The sequence below is a fragment of the Eulemur rufifrons genome, chromosome 15 (assembly GCF_041146395.1).
Source record: "Eulemur rufifrons isolate Redbay chromosome 15, OSU_ERuf_1, whole genome shotgun sequence".
NCBI lineage: Eukaryota > Metazoa > Chordata > Mammalia > Primates > Lemuridae > Eulemur > Eulemur rufifrons.
This window is the reverse complement of record NC_090997.1, coordinates 46685519-46706297: the sequence shown is the minus strand read 5'-3', so window position 1 is coordinate 46706297 and position 20779 is coordinate 46685519. Positions and strand designations below refer to the sequence as shown.

The window sequence follows — 20779 nt, the reverse complement described above, 5'->3', positions numbered from 1 at the left end:
GACAACTAGGAAACCATGTGTGCGTGCACTCATGAGAGAGTGCGTACGCACACCTGTGTATGTACTAGAGCGTGAGAGTATGCGTGTGTATGTGAGAGACATTTGGGTTCGTTCACTTTAGTGCCTCATTTTTGATTCCAGAGCATGGACATTTCAGTGTACTGGCGCTGTCCTATGACCCTGTAAGAAGGAGCAACTTGATTAAACATTCATGACTTCGGTTTTTTTGTTTGTTTTGCAGTACTCTCTAGTTCATGCCATAGAGGAGGTAGGGGGTATTACTTGAGATTTTGCTTTGTTAAGTTCATGGGTGTGAGAGATTTGGTCATCAGTGTTTGATCTTAATACGGTTATTTCTGAAATAACCAATTAAAATGTCAAGTGCTCTCAAAGTAAAGCTTACATTTTATGACTTAGCATCACACTGGAGTTAATACATTTGTTCTTTTTTTTTCATTTAAATATATGCTAGATTCTTTGTTAGGATCAGCATTAAAAGAAAAATATAAAGCAGTTTAATAATAATAAAGCAGTTTTTGATGTTTTGTCAATTGAGTGGATTGTAAGATTGTTTTTATTGCTCTTGGAAATAGAATTTGAGGAATAAAATCAGTGGACTAGAGCCAAGGAAAGATTCCTTTTGATCTTCAGCCAGTGTAAAAGGCTGTGTATGTTAACCACTACACACTCTTGATTTAGTCATTTGTCTAATCTTGGTATACTCATAGCCTGACCATATGTTTATTTCGAGTTCTTTTAGTAGCCACTTGGGTGTCTTTAAACATCTGAATATGATGTCAGTTGTTTACTTGACGATCCATATAATGATAGGATCTAGTTTATTGCATCTCACTGTTACACTCAAAGGTACTTCCTTGACTCTTTTGGACATTTAAAAAGTTAACTTGGTCTTAACTACCGATCAGCTGATGGTCATTTGGTAGTTACAGTGTAAGCTCATGGAATAGGACGAGTATGAAGGATTAGCCTTTGCCTCTGTTTCTAACCCTGCTTGCATAACTGTTCTTGGTGAGTGTGTCTTCATTTGACATGGATTTTTAACATTTTACTGTATTTTCTTTTAGGGTACATTAGCTCAGGCTGTAAAGAAAGGAGAGTGGATCTTGTTGGATGAGATTAATCTGGCTGCTCCAGAAGTATTAGAATGTCTGAGTGGTTTACTTGAAGGGTCTTCTGGATCCCTGGTGTTGCTGGATCGAGGAGACACAGGTAGCACTTGCACCTCTTGGCTTGACTCAGTATTAACCTTTGGCCACTTTAGAGAAAGATTCTTTCGGTTAGGTGGATAGCATGGGCCTCCCAGTGAAATTTGTCCATTTCTTAGATATTTATTTATTTTTCTATTTAGACAGAGTCTCGTTGTATTGCCCAGGTAGAGTGCTGTGGCGTCAGTCTAGCTCACAGCAACCTCAAACTCCCTGGGCTCAAGCAATCCTCCTGCCTCAGCCTCCTGAGCAGGTGGGACTACAGGTATGCACTACTGTGCCCAAATAATTTTTTTAATTTTTAGTTGCCGGGCTGATTTCTTTGTATTTTTAGTAGAGATGGGGTCTCACTCTTGTTGAGGCTGGTTTCAAACTCCTGACCTCAAGTAATCCTCCCGCCTCCGCCTCCCAGAGTGCTAGGATTACAAGCTTGAGCCACCATGCCCGGCCCATTTCTTAGATACTTAGTTTCTGCAAAGTACATCGAACTGTTGTTAGGTGAAATGAAGAATGCAAAGAAGAGTAAGATAATTTGTTAAGATGTTTAGGTTGTGGGTAATAGACACACACTGAGATAAAATATACATGGGTGAATGGGTGATACAAGATAACAATGAATAAACATATACGATAAAAAACTGTGGAACTGCGGCATAAGATAAAGTTGCATAGGTAGGTCTGGAAGGTGATGCCAGTGAGGTTTCAGAAATGGCAAGGATGGTGTGAGCAGCCAGCACCAGGCTGGCTGAGCCTCAGGCAGGGTTGCTGGGACTGGGGTTCTGTGGAGTTAGATAGTCTTCCCCTGGGGAATTGTGGCTGATCACTTGATTATTACAAGTTGTTGGGAATTTATAATTTTCTTTTAACAGAGCCACTGGTTCGTCACCCTGACTTCCGTTTATTTGCCTGCATGAATCCAGCAACTGATGTAGGCAAAAGAAATCTCCCACCAGGAATAAGAAACAGGTGAGGATGTGATTCTTGGGGATTAAAAATTCTCTTCATCAATTGGTACTATTAATGTAACGAATACTTTAGAGCAATCCTTGAGATTTTTTGGCCTCTGGTAGAGAAATCTTGATTTTTTTATTTGTCATATTCCTCTCCTTTCTATAGGTGGTAGGCATATGGGAAATTCTGGAACACTGAAGAATTTTTCCTTTGGGTTGTTAGTATGACACTTAGTGTGGCTCATAGATGTTGACAAAAACCTTTCCTTCCTCAGATATCTTTTTAGGTATTAGAAAAACTTAATATATGATACAACAGGATAGCATATAACAGTATAAGTGCATTTTAGGAACACAGTCCTCTTGGACGAGGCTAATGATATGTAAAAGACCTTTTAAGTTTCTTTCATTTTTCATCATTAAGCACTTATGTATGAACAAAGTACTTAGTTGTTGGTGTTTTATGTTTGTAACATTTGGGAAAAGAAAAATTTATTTTTGATAACATTTTATTTGGAATTTTAAAATAGTGTTACAATATTATTAAATCCTTCTCTCCACCCCCTCCCCCCCCCCCCCCCCCCCCGTCATAAAAGTAATAAAAGCTTCTTAGGGAAATTTTAGAAATAAGTAACTATTTTATCTTATTTAATCATTTTATTTTTGATGTTGAGGAAGCTTATTTTTTATTGCTGTTTTTTTTAAATATAGTTATGATAAAAAACACCTTTTGAAAATGATACATAAGTTTTGTTTTTGTAACTTTCTTAGAAGGACTATACATAGAAGACGTATTGCATAGAAGGAATAATGGTATAATTTTGGTAACAGTTACATTACCTTTTATTTCATTATTGTCAGTTTGTATCGCAAGTTGAAAAGACTTTTACATTTTATAATATAAGCTGTTAAAATGAGCTGACATAAGTTCTTCTGTTTATATTTTTTTCTGTCGTTAGCCTAGCTGGACTAACTTCCTAAAATATGGTTATTATGTAATTATTACAGATTCACAGAACTTTATGTAGAAGAATTAGAAACTAAAGAAGACTTACAAATTCTTATTGTGGATTATCTGAAAGGATTGAGTGTGAACAAGAGCACAGTGCAAGGAATCATAAAGTAGGTTCTCTTTGGTGTATCCTCATAAACCCCTCCTCTGAGCATAAAAATGTGTACCTAATGCACACACATAGACACTTTTTTTCCTTTTTTGCTTCTACTCGAGAACACTGATGGAAAGATTGTGATTTAGATTATCTTTTAAAGTTGGAATCTTATATGAACTCCCTCAGATTTTCCTAAGGAAACTATATAGAAAGCTGTGAATCACTATTTATGAGAATATGTAAACACTCAGATAACCCTCTTCTGATTACCTGTGTATTCATAGCTAAGAGTTTGAATTCCTGGAGGAGCTATAAATGTAAATGGTTTGTATATGATCTGTCTTGATTTGAGACTATCTTCTTGGTTTTTTGTATGCCATATGGAAAGAACGTGATCTTTTTTGTCAGACCACCTCATTTCTAGTACTGATTCTATAAGAAGGTAATTGTGTCATTCTGGGCAAGTCACTTAACTTTGTGTCCTCTAGAAAGAAATACAATATATACAGGGGTTGAAATAGGATCATCAGTGTTTTACTGTGCATTTTGTGCTTTGTTCCTTGTTTTTTAAATGAATATTTTTAATACGTTGTGTCTTTACTGATTATAACCATATCTATACCTTTTGTTTTCTGTGTTTATTCATCACCATTATAGATTTAACAGGAACTCATTTTGCCCAAGTTAAAGCCAACTCTCTAACACAGAAGCTTCTTACCTTTCTCTATCAGTACCTTTTTGCTATAGGAATTGCGCTGTGCACTTCCCAGTTGCCAAAGGAAATCAACAGCTTTTCATTTTATTTTGAAGATAGCTTCTGAATATGTGAACAATAGATTTAAAAGAGACTGAGAATTTTTGACACATGTTCTAGGAAGTTGTATGTAAGCTTGAACATTTGAACATTTTTTTTGTCTTTTTTATTTCAGCATATTATGGGGGTACAAATGTTTAGGTTACGTATTTGCCCTTGCCACCCAAGTCAGAGCTTCAAGCATGTCCATTCCCCAGACTGTGCGCATCGCACTCATTATGTGTGTGTATACCCATCCACTCCTCCCCCTCCCATCGGCCCACACCCAATGAATGTTATTGCTATAGGTGCACTTAAGTGTTGATCAGTTAAAACCAATTTGATGGTGAGTACATGTAAGCTTGAATGTTTCTGATGCAAAAAATCTTCTTTGGTTCTTTTGTAGAGAAGTGAAAATAATGAATACTTGTTAGTAAATAAAATCACCTAAACTTTATCTTCTTCATAGCTTCTATATAGCTTTACGGAAAGAGGTTGGGACTAAATTGGTGGATGGGACCGGCCATAGACCTCACTACAGCCTTCGGACTCTCTGCAGGGCCCTGCGATTTGCAGCCTCCAATCCATGTGGCAACATCCAGCGCTCACTCTATGAGGTCTTTGTAAAGTCTGTTTACCTTAGGAGCTTAAAGGATAGGCTCACCATGGGAAGGAGGGAATGGGGATGTGTATGCCAGGTTTGCCTATGCTTTCCAGTTAATAAGATTAGCTGAGAACGGTTTGTACCAGAGCTGCCCTATCCTCTACCTACCACCTTATCACATGTGAAGTTGGGAAGCAGCACCACCCAAGAGGTTAAGTTTTGTTTCTGAAATAAGTTGGGCTGGTATTGCAGAAGGGTAATTAGTGTTAAGCATATTTTTGTTTTCTCTCTAGGGCTTTTGTTTGGGTTTCTTAACACAGCTTGACAGGGCATCACACCCAATAGTTCAGAAGCTCATTTGTCAATACATTATCTCTGGCAATGTCAAAAGTCTGCTGAAACAGGTATGTTCTTTTTTGATTTTTTTACTGTGTAACAGAAATAGGTCGCTGAGTTATCAAATTTTCAGATTTTTTTTAATGTATCGTCTTTCTAATTGTAAAAGTAACCTGTTGCAAGAAGTGTAAACATTACAGAAATGTATGTTTTAGAAGGCGAAAGTTTCCAGTAATCATACTCTTTCGAGATTTAAATCCTGCAGATAACCCTTTCCAGCCAAATTGTAATATATGTATTTTATTATATATTCAAATTCTTTGTGTTGATTTATTGAGGAAAATTCTAATATGTATTTAAATATAGGTTATGTGAGTGGTACCATCTCACAAGAATATTCAACTGTATCTTGAATAGAATTTTGCTTTTGCGCCAGAGATCATGACACACTTTGTAAGGGTCATATAGCATTTCATTGGATGGTTGTACTATAGTTTATCTAAACTATATAGTTACACATAGTTATCTACGATCTATACCTTCTGATTGATGGTTTGGCTTTTTGTTGGAGGGAGGGCATATGATTATAAACAACCATTTGAGTTTGACAGAGGAAATGATATTAATAGAATAGCATGGGACTAAAAGAGGCGGAGAGAAACTGGCTCAGCAGTTGACTAGTTTCTGTGTTGATTGCTTGTTCATTAGGAAGAGAGAGCCATTGGGACCTGTAGTTACATTGGATCCAACCTTTCTAAAAATTAGACAAGTAACACATGAATAAATGCTTCTGGTAAACTGTAAAAACATTGAGAAAAGACTCAAATTTGCTTTGATTATTGTAGTCAAATACCAGTCTCCTCTGGTTCCTCATGGTGTGATTGAAGCTTAAAGATCCTGTTCACTCCCATTGCTCCTCACCTCTGCTAAGGAGCCCTTAAAAGCAGGGCCTAGAATTGTAGCTTGGAAGTCTGGGGACCAAATGTTGTAAAAGAGTACTTTTTCATTGTTATAGATTTGACTACTGTTTGACCATTTTTGATCAATAAAAATGACAATTTGCATAATTCAACCTAATAACTTATTCCATATATCAGAAGGATTATGCCATCATCCACAGTATTATCTCTAGTGGATTGAGTGCTCTGATGAAAGGTCTTCTAGGGGATCCAGAGTATAATAATGCAAACCCTCCTCCTTAAGTACAGCACTCTCCCTTTTTTGGGGAACATGGTTTATTATATGAAATGAAATTCATATATTTGATAAAAATAATCAGTGGGCATTTTGATAGGTGAGAGAACTGAATCATAAACCATCTGGGAAATTGTTTTATAGAAATGGGGTTCTTGCTATGTTGCCCAGTCTGGTCTTGAATTCTTGGCCCTAAGTGATCCTCTGGCCTCAGACTCCCAAAGCATTGGGACTACAGGTGTGAGCTCCCACACCTGGCCCTGAGCAATTGCTATGATTCAAGTTTTTTCCCAAACCCACCTATCCCACCCAAGTTTGTTTGTTTGTTTGTTTGTTTGTTTGTTTGTTTTTTGAGACAGAGTCTCACTCTGTTGCCCAGGCTAGAGTGAGTGCCGTGGCGTCAGCCTAGCTCACAGCAACCTCAAACTCCCGGGCTCAAGCAATCCTCCTGCCTCTGCCTCCCAAGTAGCTGGGACTACAGGCATGCACCACCATGCCCGGCTAATTTTTTCTATATATATTTTTAGCTGTCCATATAATTTCTTTCTATTTTTAGTAGAGATGGGGTCTCGCTCTTGCTCAGGCTGGTCTCAAACTCCTGAGCTCAAACGATCCGCCCACCTCGGCCTCCCAGAGTGCTAGGATTACAGGCGTGAGCCACCACGCCCGGCCCCACCCAAGTTTTAAAACCAATACGTGTCACCATTTTGTTCTCATTTCTCAGCTTAATTTTATGCTCATATTTCACCCATGGGTTTTAATGTTGAAAGCACCCAGAACACAGCATTCTTGGTGATAACTTTCTTTCCTACTTTAATCCCTTCTCTGCAAAAATAGTAGTCATGAGACTGTGGATTATTTCTCTAACTTTTGTGTCTTTCAGCCTATTCCAGAGCCAAAAGGAGGCCGTCTTATCCAGGTTGAAGGTTACTGGATTTCAGTGGGAGACAAAGAGCCTACAATAGATGAGACATACATTCTGACATCTTCTGTGAAGCTGAACCTGAGAGATACAGTCCGAGTGGTCTCTTCAGGGTGTGTGGGTCTTGTCTCTCACTGCTCTGAAGTTTCTATAAGTACATGATAGACATTGATGACATTCTAGTCTAACTTAACTTTCAAAGAGCTTTTATTCTTACTAACTGGACAACAGAATGATAATTTTCTAAAGTTGGTACTATGACTTTTCTCCTGGCACAAAACATTGTTTCTAGTTGCACCTTTGGTGGTAGTAGTGATACGGGTACAGATGCCTTTGGCCATCTTTCAAGTTGTGTTTTTTGTTTTGTTGTGGTATTTTGCTGATCAATACTTAACTGCTTAGTATTTGGTAAGTGAGTAATTTAGTTCCACTTACTGTTTCTCCCAGGTATTGCTGGAGAGGTTGGAATTGCTTTCCTCAGTGTTTTCTGAGGAGCAGTTTTTATATAGAAACTTTTCTCGGTGCATAGGTATATATAAAATGTTCTTTTATGATGATGTTAACTGATGTATTCTCTTTTTAACACCAAAATTCTGATTTCTCTGTTTTGTTTTCTTTGTTTAAAAATTACTTTGTTGGCTGATCTTTTACAGAACCTATCCGGTGCTTATTCAGGGAGAGACATCAGTTGGTAAAACAAGCCTGATCCGGTGGCTGGCCGCAGCTACTGGCAACCACTGTGTGCGCATTAATAACCATGAACACACAGATATTCAGGAATACATTGGTTGCTACACATCTAACTCCTCAGGGAAGCTTGTATTTAAAGAAGGTACAGTTAATATTCCACTCTACATATAGTAGATGTTCATTTTTTTTAGACTCATTTCCCTCAGTAATATTCTTCATCCTTTCCAATTGAGGCACATGGACCTGTGCCATAACAGCAGGTTTTTGTTTGCCCTTGAGATGCAGATAGTTACGGGATGATGTTTAGGGGGCTGGCTTTCTTTAGATCCTGTTAATCTTGCTGGCTGTATACAGGATTAGGGCCACATTTTGAAGAGGGCTGTTGAACTGCTACTTCATTTCCTAGGGATTCAAAGAATAGGGTAAGTGTTAGAGGGAAGTTGGAAACAGATATGAGAATGTGGTGATTTAAATGAAATCAGACTATAAAGGAAAAATTAAACAAGTTGGAAATGAGCTATAATACTCGTCAGCCCTGGCTACTCTTCAGTAGAGGGAAAAGGGAATATTTTAATTGAAAATTGTACTTCCTTTGTCTATAGTGTCCCAGATTATTTTGGGGTAAGACTAGCTGCAGCGAGTAATTGGCTTTGAAATGTAATGATAACCTAGGATTTGTTGATGTGTACATGACACATTTTAAAACTTTAGACTGATTTATTCACTAATTCTCAGTGTTTGTTTCCTCCCAGGTGTTCTCATTGACGCCATGAGAAAGGGCTATTGGATTATTTTGGATGAATTAAATTTGGCCCCCACTGATGTTTTAGAGGCACTTAACAGGCTGTTGGATGATAACCGTGAATTGCTCATAACGGAAACACAAGAAGTTGTGAAAGCACACCCCCGCTTCATGCTTTTTGCTACCCAAAATCCCCCAGGACTTTATGGAGGCAGAAAGGTCTGTAGCATTTGCCCCCTTCCTTCAGTTTGTTACCGCGTCAGATACTAGAAATTTTTCTTGGTAGGAATGAGATTGCTTTTACCTCTGTTGAAGGATTATTCTTTTTTTTTGGTGAATGGCAGGGCCTCCATTTTGGAAATGAGATGAAAAGGTGCCTTTTACCATATTCTTTCTGTGCTTAGGTGCTTTCTAGAGCCTTCAGGAATCGGTTTGTGGAATTACACTTTGATGAATTGCCTAGTTCTGAGTTGGAAACAATCTTGCACAAGCGGTGCCATTTGCCACCCTCCTATTGCAGCAAGTTGGTTAAAGTGATGTTGGACCTTCAGGTATTTTACTTCCATGTTATTGAACTTAGGTTCAGATGGATGTGTTGATTAGATTTGGTGCTACTTTGATAGCATTTTTGAATAGAAATAGGGGTCTGTCCATTTGTTTTTCAGAATACAGGTCTTTTAAATGCATTTCATTAATATCTATTTTTGGTTTTCTTTTATAAATCAACTTTATATCATAATTTTTTTGACATTTATATATATGATGATGTTTCCCTATTTGTGTTTAATATTGGAGTATTTTGTTTAGGATGGAATAGCACAAGCATACTGTAATTTTTGTTTTTTTAATAGATATAGTCCTTTTTTTTAAAAGAATTAGGGTCTTGCTGTGTCTCCCAGGCTTAGAGTACGGTGATCATAGCTCACTGCAGCCTCAAATCCTGGGCTCAAGCAGTCAACTGCCTTTGCCTCTTGAGTAGCTGGGACTATAGGTGTGTGCCACCACACCTAATTTTAAAAATTTTTGTGGAGACAGAAAGTTGCTGTGTTTCCCAGGCTGATCTTGAACTCTTGGCCTCAAGTGATTCTCCCACCCGAGCCTCCCAAAGTACTGTGATTACAGATGTGAGCCACCACGTCCTGCCTGGATACGGTCCCTGAATGGACATAATTAAAGAGACTTTTTTTTGTGGCTCTCCCTTGTCAACTGCAAAGCTACAGCTGATTTTTAAAAAAATGCCATTTGTTTTATGGGACTAAAAGTGTTCTTTGTCAGAAAGTATATGTTATCAAATTACTTTTCAAAAAGCTAATGATAATTAACACTCTTATAGTCTCACATTGTGGGACTAATCTTCCTGCATTTTTGACGCCATTTATATTATTATTTGTAATATTTTTCTATATGGCATATGAGATATGGACTTCCATTCTTTGTACTATTCATTAACGTGTGTTTGAACATTTTTCTTCAGCTAATAGTGCATTTACATTCCAAAAAATTGATCTGATTCAGTGGAATGAAATCATTTTAAGGGGAGCATAAATTTGTTAGGAATTATAAGTTGTACTACAAGCTTACCATTTACTGTAAGTAATGCCCCTTTTTATTTATTTTGGTACTTTAATAGTCTTATCGCAGAAGTTCTTCAGTGTTTGCTGGAAAGCAGGGCTTTATCACCCTTCGTGATCTATTTCGATGGGCTGAAAGATACAGATTGGCTGAGCACACCGAGAAGGAATATGACTGGCTGCAGCATTTAGCCAATGACGGTATGTTTTTAATCAGATGCTCTCACAGTATAAAGTTATGTCCTATGTCCAGCTTTTTTTGTTAAAACAAAACTTGCCTCAAATAGTGCTTGATATGTACATTTGACTAGGTATTTCAGAAAGCCTGTCTTCCTCCAGTGCTAACTGCTTTTTTAAGCAATCCTATTCCTGCAGGTCTCTATGCTAATAAGGATTGATTGCTAAGGTTTTCTTAATCTTTGCTTTAGGTGGCCACGTGTGAGAGTTAGGGTATGGGTTTAGACAGGTGGTTGGCAGCAGCTTTGTGGGCCATTTATCTGCAGTGTGGTCACCACAATCTGGCTTGTGCCTTAGAGACATACAGAAAGCTGATGTGTCAGAAAGTATTAGAGTTATGAGAAAAGGCAGTTATGCCATCTGAGATTCATGTTTGGTCTTTTTGATTTAATCCATGGGAAGAATTGGGTATTCTTCATGATAGGATAAAAAGCATATTAGAATCTTCAGATTTGAAAAGTGCTGATGACTCATTAATGCACTAGTTAATGAGACTAAAACTAGCGCAGGGGAATTTTATTTTCTCTTCTTGAAAAGAATAGAGAGAGGAGTACGTATTTTAAGAACTTTTAAATTGAGGTATAGCATACAGTAAAATGTGTATACCCGTGTAAATCACCACGTAGAGCAAGATTTAGAATATTTCCAACATCTCAGAAGGTTCCTTCATGTCTCTTGCCAGTGGAGGTAACCACTTCACTACTCTGACTTCTGTCACCATTTACTGATTTTGCCTGTACTTGAGTTGCAGCTAAATGGGGACTATGTAGTGTGTCCTCTTGGTTTTGGCTTTTTCACTCAACCTGATGTGACATTCAGCCATGCTCTTCTGTGTATTGGGACTTCATTCTCTTTTTTTTTTTTTTTTTTTTTGTAATTCGTTGAATGGAGATAATATATTTTGTTCTTTTGTTGTGGATATTTAGATCATTTCCACTTTTTAGCTGTTATGAATATAGCTACTCTGAATATTCCTGTGTATGTTTTGGTGCACAAATGTGTTCATTTGTGTTTAGGGATACCTAGAGGTCATGTTGCTGGGGCATAGGGTGGGCGTATGGTTGGTTGTAATAGACTCTTTCCAAAGTAGTTCTTCAGATTTCCATTCCACCAGCATCATATGAGAGGTGTGCTATTCTCAACATTTCTTGCGCTAGACCCTTGATGATTTCTCTTTTTCTACCCCCTGTCCCCCCCTTCCCAGGTTTTATGCTTCTGGCAGGTCGAGTCAGGAAACAAGAGGAGGTTGATGTGATTCAAGAAGTCCTTGAGAAACATTTTAAGAAAAAATTGCATCCTCAGTCTCTTTTCTCCAAAGAAAATGTCCTAAAATTGCTAGGTGAGTAGGCTAAACACCCCAGAGGAGTATGAATTGAGTTGTAATCATTAAAACATAAATATTTGCTCTGTCTTGGATAGGTAAATTGTCTACTGAGATATCCACACTGGACTCTAAGTTCACCCACATTGTGTGGACAGAGGGCATGCGGAGACTGGCAATGCTTGTGGGACGGGCGTTGGAATTTGGTGAACCAGTGCTGCTGGTTGGAGACACTGGGTAAAATTTTTTTTTTGCCCCCCTTTTTTAACCCTCCCCCATTCAGTGGTTTCTCACGGGCCTGTGCCAACAGGCAGGACCTCAAGCCAGCGGATTTCCCCTGGCTGTGATGTGGGCCGGGAAGTTCCCTGCCCAGGATTGTGACACTGGGTAAAATTCTGTCACAGTAACTTGTGAGGGTTCGTTCCAATTCCATAGGATTATTTGAATTATCTCTGAAGGACTCATGAAAATATTTCATGATTTTCTCCCCTTTGCTTTCTTTTCTCTCTTCCTTCCTCTTTTCCTGTTTTCTTTTTACTTTAAAGAAGCAAGGAAGAGATCTACCATTGTTTACTTTCTTCTACCTTCTGACTAGCTTCTTTGTGGACAAGAATGATTTCTTGCATCATTATCATTGGGGGCTGCTTTTGTCTGTTTAATTCTTTTAAACAGTAATTCTGTAGTTATATAGAGAAGAGCAGGTAAACTAGTGTTTCTGGAACGTCTGTAAGGATTGGATTTCTTTCCCATCCTTTAGTGGTTGTTGGTATATCTAGAAAGGATGGAATTTGTGCAGTGCATGCCCTTTCTGTATAAGGAACATGGGAGTGCAGTGCTGTTCTACAGAGTGTGCCTTGAGCCTGGGGTGCAGAGGTCTTGCATTGGCCAGTGCTATCTGCTGCTGCAGTGAGGCTCTCACTGTTCCCCATTTGTTGCTGGGGGTGCTGCTTATGGATTTGTATTTGGAACACATGCCTTGTTAATCTGTTGTGTGTCTCTAACAGGTGTGGGAAAACTACTATCTGTCAGTTGTTTGCAGCCTTGGCAAATCAGAAATTATACTCAGTCAATTGCCACTTACACATGGAGACATCAGACTTCCTGGGTGGGCTGCGGCCAGTGAGACAGAAGCCAAAGGACAAGGTTTGTTTTGTCGAGTCGTGAATGTTGATGTGTTCATTCATTTGAAGAACTACAGTTGGCTCTGGACATGAGTCAGCTGTGGGATTTTGTTCACAGTGGGGTTTCTGGATCTAGGTTCTGGTTTGGTTATATATTTATATCTTCAGAATTTTGCTGGTCTATGGTGGCCTTGTAAGCATCCTGGTCTACAGATTCCGTCCCCTATTCTCAGACCCTCACTTCCTCTGTAGAATGACGACTACACTATAGTAGACACCAGCCAACTATACATGTTCTGTCTTGTGGAGCCAAGTGCCCTTTAATTCCTCTGACTTCTTTTCCAAATTGTAGGAAGAAATGGACACACCAAAACTTTTTGAATGGCATGATGGACCTCTTGTTCTGGCCATGAAGGAAGATGGCTTTTTCCTCTTGGATGAGATCTCACTGGCTGATGACTCTGTCCTAGAAAGACTCAACAGGTACATGCCTGAGAGGTTTGCCCTGTGTTTGATGTTATTGTTGATGTGATTTTTGTAAGTATTAAATCCTGTGCACAGTAATGCTCCTCATAGGTGCACAGTAGATGACTGAAAATGTTGATGACTTACCACTTCTTTTGGCTTCAGCACTCAGGGTCTCCTTTAAGAAACTGAGTTTTTTTGTTTCTGCTGTCAGTAACCAGAAAGGTGGGACTGTAGGATGGCAATGCTAAAACAAACGAACTTAAACTAAAATTCTTTTCTAAGGCAAATTACATGTCTACTCTTTAATTTTTAAAAGGAACTGGAATCAGAATCCTAGATCTTATGGCTACAAAGCTTCTCAAAACCTTAAAGCAATATAGTCTTGATATAGTAATACCCATTTTTTCCCCCTCTGTATTGTGGTATAGTATACATACCCTAAAATGTACAATTCAATGAGTTTTAGTAAATTTACTGAGTTCGTAACCATCACAATCCAGTTTTACAACATTTGCATCATTCGGTAAGATCTCTCATGTCCTACTTAATTTCTGGGTTCACTGCCTGCTGCTGGCAAACACTAGTCTACTTTCTGCCTCTGTAGATTAATTTTCTGGATAGTTCATATAAACAGTCTCTTCTCTCACTTTGCATTAATGTTTTGAGGTTCATCCATATTGCAGCACATATCATTAGTTTGTTCCTTTTTATTCCTAATTGGATATAGCACATTTTGTTTATCTGTTCACCAGTTGACGGTATCTGGACTTCTCCCACTTTTTGGCTATTATGAATAGTGCAGCCATGAACACTTGCATGGAAGATACCCAATTTTTTTTTTTTTACTATACCCAGCCAAGATACCATTTTAAGACAAATGCCTTAATAGGGCATAAGTGGAAAAATGAGTTCCTTTTCTCTTGATTAGAAATACTGTTCTAATACACAAACTGGGATAGTGAGTCATTTTAAAATTTGTGATACAAGTAAAGTGAAAGCTCAGCAGAACGGATAACTTTTTTTTTTTTTTTTTTTTAAGAACATCGAAAGGCAGGCATTGTGGCACACACCTGTAATCATGGCACTTTGGTAGGCTGAAGAGGCAGGAGGTTTGATTGAGGCCAGCAGTTTGAGACCAGCCTGGGCAACATGGTGAGACCATGTCTCTATAAGAAAATTAACAGATTAGCTGGGTATGGTGGTGTGTACCTATAGTCCTACCCACTTGGGAGACTGAGGCAGGAGGATTACTTGAGCCTAGGAGTTGTAGGTTGCAGTGAGCTATGATTGTGCCACTGTACTCCAGCCGGCATGATGCAGTGAGACCCTGTGTCTTATTTAATTAAAAAAAAAAAAAAAAATCAAAGACCACAAAATAGAAAGAACATATAAGCTTTTTCCGATCTTCTCCAATTTTTCTTTTAGTGTCCTTGAAGTGGAAAAGTCTCTAGTATTAGCTGAAAAAGGCAGCCCAGAGGACAAGGATGAGGAGGTAGAGCTTTTGACTGCTGGGAAACAATTCCGTATCTTAGCAACCATGAACCCTGGGGGCGACTTTGGAAAAAAAGAGGTAAAACTGTTTCCTGAATAAATTCTGTAATTTCTCTCTAGTTTTTGACTTCAGCATACTGATAATCATAAATATAGTATGTAATAATGCATTTGGAACTTTATGTTGGATCAAACTGTGGGTAAAAGGTAAAATTCCAAAAAGTTATTTTAGAATCATCATTCAGTTGAGAAATAATTCTGAACAGATAGACATTTCCTTATTTGATGTCTCATTTTGTGTATGTGTGTGCCTGAAATGTCATTGTTTCAGTCACTTTTCCTACCCTTTTATATATGTTATCCTAACAAATGCTCACAAGAGCTTTATGTGAAAGTTATTATCCTAGTTTTATGGATATGAAAAGTTGGATCCGAAATTTACTCATGATCTGCTTTTAGAGTTCATTTTCCTAAACACTCCTCTGGCTTTTAAAAATTTTTAAAGAAATTTAATTCAATTTTGTGGTTAAGAGACAGAGTCTCACTCTGTCACCCAGGCTGGGGTGCAGTGGCACAATCTTAGGTCACTGTGGCCTTGAACTGCTGAGTTCAGGTGAGCCTCTTGCCTCAGCCTCCTGAGTAGCTGAGACTACAGATGTACACCATGATACCCAGCTGATTTTTAAATTTTTTGTAGAGAATGGGGTCTCACTATGTTGCCCAAGCTGGTCTTGAGCTCCTGGCATGAAGTGATTCCGCCTTCTCGGCTTCCCAAAGTATTGGGATTATAGGCGTGAGCTACTGCACCCGGCCACTCCTCTGGCTTTATGAGTGATTTTAAAGTGGCAAAAATGTCACAGCCAGGAACCTCTTTTGATTTGCAGGCTAAGTATATCTGTTCTCTTAAGGGCTATGTGAGTCACTGTCAGATAGTTGCTAAAATAAAGGGCAGGTGGCAGTTCCTTCTAGAGTTGTTTTTAGATACAGCCAGGAACCAGCAACACTATCGCTTTTATGCTTACAAAGCCTTTCACTGGAGAAGTCAGCACTATGTGCTGGATCTCAGTGTGTGAAAATTAGTAAGAGGGTGATGTGTAGTAGCAGGTCAGGGAGAAGAAGAAATAGGTTGATCTTAAATGAAGGCATCTAAGATTTCTAATAATTTGGTGAGTACTTGATATGTTAATGTGATATTTTGGGCCCAGTTTTCTTCAGTAACATGTGAAGAAAGATTATCACTGTGTTTCAAGAAGTGCTGTAAAGATAAGGGACAAAATACATTACTGTTTCAGACTGAAAATATATAAATTGGCTCATTGACAAGTGGAAATACCACAGAGATACCTGATTTCAAGGTTGTGTGTGTTAACTTGCCTGTCAGGTTAGCTTAAGTTTTCCTTCAGATAAAGGTTGCCAGCTTTTACCTAAGGGAAAGCTACTTTCGGTTCTTGCATGTCTGACGAGCAGAGTAAGGTAGGATCCTGAACACCAGAGGCATTGCTTGGCTAGGATAGCGATGAGGAATACTCATGCATTCACTGGGTCTTTCTTGAGCTTCTCTTGAGTGCAGGCATTGATACTGGTCCCTCAGTGATAGACTAGATAGACAATTGTCAAATAAAAGCAAAGTCATGACAAAGTAATAATATGCACACGTGGCATTGCAAACAGTTGTGAAGAGGGTTATTTAACCTTGGAGAAGGGAAAGAGAAATCTAAACAGAGGGCCAAGGCCCTAACACTTGAGGGGACAAACGATTCTTTGCTATACAAGTGGTGAAATACAAAACTCCTTGTAATTTACTCCCTTTGAGCCACATAAATTTTCTCCTTCTACTTCAGACAGCCTTCTTAAGGGAAGTTAGGTCTTTATTTTCTTTATTAGTTATAACTGAATGCAAAGTAAAAGGAAGAATCTTTACTTAGAGTTCAGATTTGACTGGGCCTGGAATTCTGCTTGTACGCCTTCCTCTGTAAGGCCTCAGAGCTCTGTATCATGTCTGTAGAGTGATGATGAGACTGGAGCATGTGGAGGAGATTCACGGTATGACATTATGTAAGGAGCTACGACACAGTAGGCCTTCAATTAATTGTATTTAGTAGTAGAGGTAAAAAGAAGCTTGTAGTATTTGCTGGATTCAACAGCTAATATTCTTTCAAAGGACTTGCTTTCTAGTGTTCCTCAGTGGTTTTAAGTTCACATTGGAGTTTATGTTTCTTATAGCTGTCTCCTGCCTTAAGAAACCGGTTTACGGAAATATGGTGTCCTCAAAGTAGAAGCCGTGAAGACTTAATTCAGATAATCAGTCATAATCTTCGTCCAGGATTGTCTCTGAGCAGAATAGATCATAAAGGTGAGAGTTTGCGAGTGGTACTAGTAATTGGTCTGAGGGGGCGTTTGGGAAAGTCGGGTGTGTTACAGGGCATTAGCTGTATGTATTAGTATTAATGTGTATGGTGTGTTACAAGGAGAAAGGAGATAGAGAAATGGGAACAAATTAGATCTAAGGGAAATATGGTAGTAGCCTATTTGTTACCCTCTGTTAAATTGTTCATTCTTCATATTTTAGTTGTTACCAATTTGAGAAAGTGTTTATAGAATTTAAACTGCATTTCTTTAGTTGTCATCAACTTATGTATTTTTCTTCCACTTTATTTAAAAAATTTATTATGAAACATTTCAAGCATATGGAAAATAGAATACAGGCATTCCCCGGGTTATGGATGACCCAACTTACAGTGTTCTGTACTTACAAATGGACTCCCGAGGTACCTTGTAAGGATAATTTATAATTAAATAATTAACAATTTGGGAACTAGTTTCTTCTGTGCATTTAAACAAACCCGTGTGTTGTAAGCAGTTTCATCTTTACGCTAGCAGCTAGTCTCATCTTGATACACTTGCTTACGTACAGCATCACTTTTGTCTTAATTTTTAATTTAATTTAGTGAGTCTGTGCTTACTCTTATGACCAGGCCTACAAAGCAAAAGTCCATTGTGGGTCACCAGGTGAGCCTGTAGTGAAGAGACAGGCGATTACAACGGAAAGGAAGTAGAAATAATTAAGTGTCCTGAGAAAGGCCAGATGCCATCGTTCCCTGGTGAAGCATTAGGCTTTAGTCATTTGACTGTCGAATAATTATGAAATGAGAATAATGGAACATGTCAAAGGCAGTGTTCCAATGACAACATCAAGTATTACTGAGCAGCATAGTGGATTAATTATTGAAATGGAAAGATTATTATTGATTTGGTTAGAAGATCAAAATAAGTGTAACATTCCTGTTAGCATTGATGCAACATTAGGTAAAGGTTAACCTTTAATATTCTTTTTCGAAATTTCTTCTCTTACTAAACTTTTTGTATAAGTTTGTATAGTTTCTTTGTTTGAATTAAAAGAAAGCACAATAGTTTCTGTAACTTATTACAGTATGGGTATAATTAGTATTATAGTACTACACTGTATTATTACCACATATGAGCCATTACAGTATTATTATTATTACCATATATGCACTGTTCATCAGATCTGAGTTACATACAATTCTGACCTAAAGATGTTCTCAGGAATGTATCTTGTCTGTAACCTGGGGATTGCCTGATTAAAAAACAAAAACCAAAACCCATATACCCATAACCTAAATTTAATAATTCTTAAAATATCCAGTAAGAATCAACACGTTTATTATATATTTCTTTTTTTTTAAGCCTGTATTAGTTTGATGTATTTATATTCATCTTAGATAATGAATGGCGTAAATTTAGAACCTAGATCAGATTGCAAGACTAAATATGTAGTTTTTTGGATCATTTTTATATTAAAGAGCATGGACATCTGCTTCTTTGAGATTGGGATTCATGGATAGGTTCGACTTTTTGAAGGTGTCCTAAAGCACAGTTTCAAAAATAGGTAGGAAAGCTGTGAAAACATCTGCATGGAACCCATTCTCACCTCTGGTATTTTAGGAAAGATAGACTCTAGTCATCTGAGCAAAGACTTCGCTCTAGGAAGAGTCCACACCAAACTGCAGCATTCACATGTATACACCTGAACAGCTGGAGGTCCCCATGCTTCCTTGAACTTGCTGCTCTCTCTCGAGTTCCTATCAGTATGACAGTTACCCAGTGACACAAGAATTGACCAAGCCTGTGATTGTCAGACTCATCTATAGGACTTGGGGAAATACAGCTTGCTGGGCCCCTCACCCAGCATTTCTGTTTCTGGTTCAGTAGTGCCGGTGTGGGACGTGAGAATTTGCTTTTCTGACAAGTTCTCAGGTGATGCCACAAAGATCGGTACAAAAACCATACTCAGAACCGCTGACTTCCTAGGTTGTGTGCTGTTTGTGATGGCACATTTATTGTGAGAATTCCAATAAAAGGAGGAGGAGGAGAAGACAAAAATAGTTAAACAAATGTGATTTGTTTTTAGGCTCTGTGCTGGGGCTGGGTCCCCTCAGGAAGTAACTTCCAAATTATCTGTGGGTTGCTTATTCCTTTGTTAAGTTATTTGGATTGGGATGAGATGGCCGAGGGTGTGACTGCTGTTACATTGCCATACTTGCTCAGTCACCAGTGTGCTGCGTAGTAGCCCTGAGGACTTGCCTCAGAGCCTCACAGCTTGTCCTTTGGCAGCTAATTGTTCCAGGCTACACAGCAGCAGGCTTCCCCAGGGGGAGGCATTAGAGACTTTGAGGGAACAGAGAGAGTAAGGGAAAAGCGGGTTAATAATTCACAGCCGTTTTATTGTATGGAAATTAATCAGGGAGCCACAGCATAAAAATATTTTTATAAAATAATGAAATATCAAAGACCTTTTAAAAGATTTTCTTTAAAGATATCTAAGATTTAGTGAATTTAATATTTCAACTAATTATGTCATTCTAAATTGAATTCTGATCCTAATCATAGTACATATATTTATTACATTATTTTAATCAATATAAATGCCACTATGAGCTCTACTTAATTTCTGTAGTATTTTTAGTTTCACAAATCTCTATAATAGTATTATCGATATATTTATTCATTGTATGAACAAAGCAGAAATGATTGTATGAAATTGGTGTATTTTTAAAATAAAAATGTTGACCTATGAAGGGCATTGTGGACTGCTTTTTCCAGTCTCACATTTTTGTAATCAATACTTCTCAAAACAATCTGTTTCATTAAAATAGAATTATTTCCTTGAGTTATATTCTAAAAGTAAATAAGGAACTCCATAGCTCCCCTTGATCAGATTGCTCTCGAGCAAGATGGTACCATTTACAATGCTGCCAGTAGCTTAGTGGATGTGCCTATTGCGCTAGTCCCTCCAAACAGGGAGTTTTCTTCTTTTAATATAAAGAAATCCATTATTTTATCCTTATTAATTTAATGGAAATTTAAAATTTTTGTTTAATTACTAATGACAATGGAGCATTCTTTGTGATTTATTTTTAATAACATAATCGATTTACATATTGGTATTTACTAAGTATTTTGGGTGATACTCTTTATTACATAAAATGTGATAGAAGTCATTCACCTTGAATCATGAAAAAAAATTTATGAACCCCCCCAATTTGCTGAATTTTGGCTGATGCATAGCTTCAAAAAAACAAACAAAAAACCTGAACTAAGTGCCACTGAAAAGGTGTCATTCCCCATTTCAGTGTGTATAATAAGTTATATAAATAAGTATAAACAAAATTATAACATGATACTAAATTGTATGTTTTCTAAAATTGTTATGCCCTGAGTTCACAGTTGTGTCTGAATACTTTATTTCTTTTAGCAGTTTTCAGGGCTGCTGTAATTCTCAAGGTTGTTTTTTTTTTTTTTTTTTTTTTTTCAATGGGATGGAATGCTATTCATGAATCCCTTGAATATGGTAAAAGCTGTGGACCCCTTTCCTTAGAAAAAGCATTTGTGTACATTCACAAAACTTTGCTTTTAATCTAAGGAGCATAGACCCCTTCTGGGCCATCTGTGGGCCCCAGGTTATGAACTCTTGTTCTGGGAA

The 20779-nt window shown here is 37.9% G+C and overlaps 1 protein-coding gene across 2 annotated transcripts in view; it reads left to right on the top strand.

Moving 5' to 3' along the window:
* The window catches only part of MDN1 (midasin AAA ATPase 1), a 145451-nt gene that overhangs the window by 44990 nt on the left and 79682 nt on the right, over positions 1 to 20779 (top strand). For both annotated transcript variants that reach the window (XM_069488449.1, XM_069488448.1), the window contains exons 18-33: positions 1086 to 1230; positions 2096 to 2192; positions 3185 to 3298; positions 4548 to 4695; positions 4976 to 5086; positions 7096 to 7247; positions 7788 to 7966; positions 8577 to 8785; positions 8971 to 9117; positions 10197 to 10338; positions 11579 to 11713; positions 11794 to 11932; positions 12700 to 12838; positions 13169 to 13299; positions 14710 to 14854; positions 16999 to 17128. In XM_069488449.1, coding sequence (XP_069344550.1) covers positions 1086 to 1230; positions 2096 to 2192; positions 3185 to 3298; positions 4548 to 4695; positions 4976 to 5086; positions 7096 to 7247; positions 7788 to 7966; positions 8577 to 8785; positions 8971 to 9117; positions 10197 to 10338; positions 11579 to 11713; positions 11794 to 11932; positions 12700 to 12838; positions 13169 to 13299; positions 14710 to 14854; positions 16999 to 17128 — 2263 coding nt within the window. The remainder of the gene's footprint in view (positions 1 to 1085; positions 1231 to 2095; positions 2193 to 3184; positions 3299 to 4547; positions 4696 to 4975; positions 5087 to 7095; positions 7248 to 7787; positions 7967 to 8576; positions 8786 to 8970; positions 9118 to 10196; positions 10339 to 11578; positions 11714 to 11793; positions 11933 to 12699; positions 12839 to 13168; positions 13300 to 14709; positions 14855 to 16998; positions 17129 to 20779) is intronic.